General features: G+C 51.0%; 1 protein-coding gene across 1 annotated transcript in view; it reads right to left on the minus strand.

The window, feature by feature from the left end:
* Positions 1 to 24: 24 nt before the first annotated feature.
* FIBCD1 (fibrinogen C domain containing 1) overlaps positions 25 to 5873 on the minus strand; it is a 38566-nt gene continuing 32717 nt past the window's right edge. Inside the window, exons 6-7 of the mRNA XM_004375764.1 lie at positions 933 to 1112; positions 25 to 289 (exon numbers count right to left, since the gene is read on the minus strand). Coding sequence (XP_004375821.1) covers positions 30 to 289; positions 933 to 1112 — 440 coding nt within the window. The 3' untranslated portion in view covers positions 25 to 29. The remainder of the gene's footprint in view (positions 290 to 932; positions 1113 to 5873) is intronic.

Raw genomic sequence — 5873 nt, forward strand, 5'->3', positions numbered from 1 at the left:
GGGGCCGGAGGGGGCCGGAGGGGGCCGGTCTAGCTGTCCTCCCGGACCGGCCGGATCTTCATCTCAGAGAACTTGAGAGAGTACTGCCAGCCGGTCCAGGAGGACCACTCGACGCCATCAGCGTAGGAGGCGTGGGCGCCTCGCAGGTACTGCCCGTTGAGGTTGGACGTGTGGCAGTTGCGGTACCACCAGGCGCCACGGTAGAAGGCAGCGCAGTTGTTCTCCGAGTGGTCACTGTCGCGGTCCTTGGTGGTGAACCTCATGCCGCTGTGCTTCAAGAGGGAGTCACCTATGCAGCCACGCACACATAGGTGTGCTCACATGGGGCACATGTATGCACATGCAAGCATAGACACGTGTGTGCACTCCCACATAGTTATATGCCCAAGCACAGGCACACTGTCCATGTGTGTACACACACAGGTACACACATGCCCCCACTGACATGCACACTGGTGCACACGTGTACACCCACACCTGCCTTCCACACCCAAGTGTGTCCATGCAGGCTCACATGCACACACAGTGTCCTCATGGAGCCCCTTGGGTCTAGGCAATCTCTATTTCTCCTAGCTCTTTTACACACTTCCTTTCCTTGCTTTCCTGCCACAGGTTGAGAGAGGAAAAACCTCAGTCCAAAGAAGTTGGGCCACTGCACTTTAGAGGCCCAGCAAAGCCCAAACCCCAGATCTCCTGATTCCTGACTCTGGGCTCAGTTTCCTCATCTGCAAAATGGGTGAACAATCCTGGCTCTGCTGCCTGGCTTCATGTCACTGAGGTGTGGACCAGCCTGTCTGAGTGAGAGGCTTTAATCCCGACCCTAGAGGGCGGAGACACTTCGTCCAGTGGGACTTCCTTTGTCCTCCCAGGTGGGGAGATTGGTGGTCTACCCGTACCCCTTGCCCATTACATGCTACAGCCTCGAGCCTTACCTGCAGTACCTGAGTAGTCGGCCACAGTGAGTGGGTACCCATCTTCCTCGGGGTCCACAGAGAACAAGCCCACGCCAAAGCTCCCATAGCGGGCATAGGCTGTGCCGTTGTCAAAGTCCTCCAGGTCCACGTGCAGCTCATAGGCAGCCTGGGTGGTCAGAGCATGGATCCTCTTGAGCCCTGGAGCAGGGGAGAGAATGGCAGGAGAAGTTGGGGAGCTCAGAAAGTGACCCCCCTGAAGAGAAAAGAGGCAAAGGAGGGCTACACGTCTGTGGTTGGTGACAGAAAGGGACAACTACCACCAGATGCGCGTTTGATCCTGAGCTACTTCTTTCTTCCTGCAGGCCTGTGTTTGGCAGAAAACTGAGGACTGACAGTTGGTGGTGTTTGGCTTTCTCTAATCTCTTTTAAGCTGGGCGAGGCTTTCCAGACGTGGGGGTCTCTAGCCGAATGCTGGTGGAAAGATGGCAGGAGTCAGGAGGAGTCTGAAGGATCTTCTGCGTTGCAGGTGATGGCCTCTTATCCTCCCTCACACTCTAGGCTCCAGCCAGATCAGGTGTGGTACTTGCACGTCCCTGAACCTGGCTTTGAACTTTTGCACGGCAGTTCCCTCTGCCTGGGACACTTCCTTCCCACCTGCCTATCTCCTGTTCATCTTCCAGGTCTCACCTCCTCAGGAAGACCGCCAACCCTCTGCCAACCCAGGTGTTCCCCCATCGGTGTTTATCACTCCGTTCCAGCCACCTGTTTCCGCGTCTGTCTTCCCTCCAGGGTAGACGCTCCATGAGAGTAGCATGTCTGTCCTATGTTGCTGATGGGGTGGGACCCAGCACTTAATAAGTGCTCAGTAAATGTTTCCTGGCTTAGTGGAGGAGAGGTGGAAGGTGGTGCCCTCATCTGCTCTCTCCAGGGACTGGCTCTGCACCCTCACCCTACCCTGTCCACTTTCTCCCTGCCCCTCCTTCTCCTCCTCAGCAATCCTGTACCCATCCTAGGGTCTCCAGCCAGCCCCCCAACATACACACCCTCTCTCTCCAGGTGCTTCCCTGCCGGTCTGATTACCTCTTGATTAAGAGGCCATTTAATTAAACGCTTAAGAGTTAGCAGCAGCAAGTGACATTTCGTCAGCCCCTCACCACTGCCTGCCTGTCCTGAGCTCCAAGCCCCCGTGGGTCAGCGTGCACATCCCGAAGGGGCGTGAAGGCAGAGGTGGCTTATTCAATAAGCAAGGTAAGCACAGGTTTTCTTGTGCTTACTTACTAACCTGTAGTGAACAGTTTGACCACGCCACATCAAAATGAAACCTATGTGAAACTGTTCACTACAGATTAGTAAATAAGCACAAGAAAGTCCGTACTTACCTCGCTTACTGAGTCATTCGCCCCGTCAGGGATTGTAAATGTGAAAAGAGGCTTTGATTTTGTAGAAAAGTGCTGTGGGGTTTGGAGAGAGACAGATGCCAGCCATACCTAGAAGCGGAGACTTTGATGTGGTGAAAAAATGTGAAATTGTTCACTACAGATTAATAAGTAAGCACAAGTAAACCCATGCTTACCTTGCTTATTGGATAATCTGCCCGTGTGAAGGCAGTGTACACCCATCCCGTCCCCATCAAGCCCCTGAGGGAAGCCTTCGTTCGGTTCCATCCTTCAGTTCCAGGGAACAGGAGAAGAAGAGGTGGCCGTGAGCAGTGACAGCAATAGTAACAGCAGACTGCACCCAGCACTCTCCCTGCACTCCCAGATTCCTCACCCAGCATCTGGCCAGGTAGTGAGGACATGAACTTGGAGAACATAAAGGTCTCACCAAGGTCTCCAGCTCCCTGCCTCTCCTGCCACTCTCTGAGCTGGAGTCTCAGGGCGAGTGACTTTCCCTTTCTGGGGCCCCTGTTCACACACCTGTAGGGCAGGCCTCACAGGGCTGAAGGTGGGGGCAGGTGGGAAGGGCCAGAGGGGCTTCTTCACAGATGGTACAAGGCAGAGAGGATGTAGTGATGACAATCACAACCACGTGGGTGGCACTTAGGCCGGCCAGGCACTGTGCTGAGTGCTTCACGCAGATTAATCAAAGTGAATTAGAATGAGTCAAATTTAATTAAAGAATCCCTGTACAACTCTTAGAACAGCGCCTGGCCCATCACACATGTAATCCGAGGGTTTGCTGCTGCTGTCATTATGATCTGATGAGGCAGGTCCTATTATTACCCCTGTTTTACCATTGAGGAAACTGAGGCACAGGGAGGTTAAGGAACCAGCCCAGGCCACACAGTTGGTAAGTGGCAGAGCTGGGATTTGAACCCAGGCAGAATGGCCCAGACTCCTTGCTCATATTCAGTTTGTACACAGGGTAAATGATATCCAGGAATAGGGCAAGAGGGAGACTAACCCACAAAGACTCTTTTCCTCACTGCTAAATGGTGGCTGGTGCCCAAAAGTCCACCATTAGCACGTGATTCCTTTAGGTTAAGCAATGCCCTTCTCCTAATGCACTCCCCACTCTCCACAAAGGGGCTGCCAGGCTGTGTCCCCCAACGGACGGGCAGGATGAGGATGCTGGGGCCTCCAGGTTCCTTTCTGATTCAGGGCTCACCCTCATCCCCACCCTTCCTCCAGGTGGGAGGTTTCTCCAGTCCTTTCTTTTTTTTAAATATTTTATTGTGTTTTTGGTGAAAGTTTACACAGGAAATTAGGTTCTCATTTAACAATTTCTATAGATATCGTTCAGTGACATTGGTTACATTCTTCACAATATATCAGCATTCTTGTTATTTCCATTTTGGTTGTTCTGTTTCCATTAATTTAGCCTCCCTGTCCCCCTTTGCCTTCTCATCTTTGGTCTAGGGTAAATGTTTACCATTTGGTTTCATCTAGATGATTATTTTGAGGAGCACAGTACTCATGGGTGATAGTATTTATTTTATGGGCCCATCTGTCATTTGGCTGAAAGGTGACCTTTGGGAGTAGCTTCAGTTCCAAGTTTAAAGAGTATCTCAGGACAATAGTCTCGAGGGTTCATCTAGTCTCTACTGGCCCAGAAAGTCTGGCCTTTTTTTAGGAATTTGAATTTTGTTCTACATTTTTCTCCCATTCTTTCCGGTACCACCTAGTGAGTCCCTGGGCTCTCCAGTCTTTATTGATCTGCCGGGATTACTCCCCGCATGTGAACTGCTTCTCCCCCACTTCCCTGGGCCCCTGGACGGTGAGCTGAGAGTTGCCCCCACCCTCCCTGAGACTTCAAATTGCAGCGGGCGAGGGAGGAGCGAGTGGGCAGACTAAAAGAGAAAGAAAAAACACTTAGACCCATGGCATTCCTCACTCCGTCACCCCAGTGAGCTTTCCAATGGATTAAAGAGCTGAACCTAAAACAGAAAACTAAAAAAGGGTAAGAAGAAACTATAGGAGATTTTTTTTATAAAACCGGTAAAGGGAAAGCAGAGCCGAAAACCCAGAAGATATGAAGAAAAAAGACTCGCCAAATTGACTATATAAAAATTTAAAACTTCTAGGAAATAAGTAATAACATTACAAAAAAAAGAAAAAGCTGAAAGGTGAATGGCTGAGAGTACATACACATCATGTGTATCAGACAAAGAATCAATAACCTTAATATATAAAGAGCTCTGGGGGACCTCATACCATCAAGAAAGCAGTGCCAGGAGCAAAGCGCATCCTTTGGACAGGGCTCCCTGCGCTGACAAGCTCCTAGTCTGGGGGAACACTGATGAGAAGGCCAACAGAGAGAGAAAGCCTTCCCCTGGAGGTGACACCCTGAATTTGGACTTTTAGCCTACTTTACTGTAAGGAAATAAACTTCTCTTCGTTAAAACCATACACTTGTGGTATTTCTGTTAGAGCAGCGCTAGATGACTAAGACAGAATTTGGTACCGAGAGAGTGGGGTGCTGCTCTAACAGATAGCTAAAATGTGGAAGCGGTTTTAAAACTGTGAATGGATAGACGTGCGGCAGTGACAGAGGACCAGCAGCAGCAGCAGAGAACCTACAGCAACAGAGAAGCAGCAGCGGCAGAGAACCAACAGCAGCAGAACCAGGAGACCGGTGAAAGACGGAGCTGGAGCCGACCCATGGACGAGAGAGCTGAGTGCCTGTGCGCAGGAGGCTTCCTGGAGGAGTGGGGTGCCTCTGGGCACTTATCGGTGGATCTAGGCTTGCCGACCCACGAAGCGAGGGAGCCGAGTGCCTGTGTGCACGAGGCTTCCTGGCAGAGCGGGGTACCTCCGGGCACTTACCAGTGGAGCTACTGAGCTTTGGAACACTTGCCCCAGCTGGGCAGATGCGGGCATGAGGCCCGAGGGCCGAGAGGCCATAGGAAGCAGAAGCTGAAGAGAGAAGGGACATGAGAAGCAGAGATACTTCAATCTCAAAAGGTATGGCCATGACCTCAGGGGTTTCAAAGGGTGGAGCCATGGCCTCTGGTGTTTCTAAGGGTGGAGCTGTCACTCCAATGGACTAGGAGAATGGTGCGCCTAAAGCCAAGGGAGCAGAGTTGCTGTCCCAGTGGACCTGGAAGGCGGAGCTGAAGCCCAGGGCCGAGGGGCCTCCACTCAAAATCCAGAGACTGTGGCCTATACCTAGAGTCTGGAGGGCAGGGCCATTGTGTAAATTGTCTCAGAGAACGGAGGATTACTTTCAAAGCCTTGAGGGCTAATGTAATGGGTTCTGCTGACTTGCTTGATGCCTGTTATCACTTCTTTCCCTGCAATTTCTCCCATTTGTAATGGAAATGTTTAGCTTGTGTCTGTTCTGTCATTGTACCTTTGGAAGCAGGTAACTTGTATTCTAGATTTCACAGATGAAGAGGAATTTTTTGGATTTTGGACTTGGAGTTAAGACTTTTGCTATGATATGATGGGGTGAATATGTTTTCCATGTTGCAAGGATGTGATTTTTTAGGAGCCAAAGGGTGGAATGTCATGGTTTGAA

The sequence above is a fragment of the Trichechus manatus genome, unplaced genomic scaffold (assembly GCF_000243295.1).
Source record: "Trichechus manatus latirostris isolate Lorelei unplaced genomic scaffold, TriManLat1.0 scaffold00038, whole genome shotgun sequence".
NCBI classification, from domain to species: domain Eukaryota; kingdom Metazoa; phylum Chordata; class Mammalia; order Sirenia; family Trichechidae; genus Trichechus; species Trichechus manatus.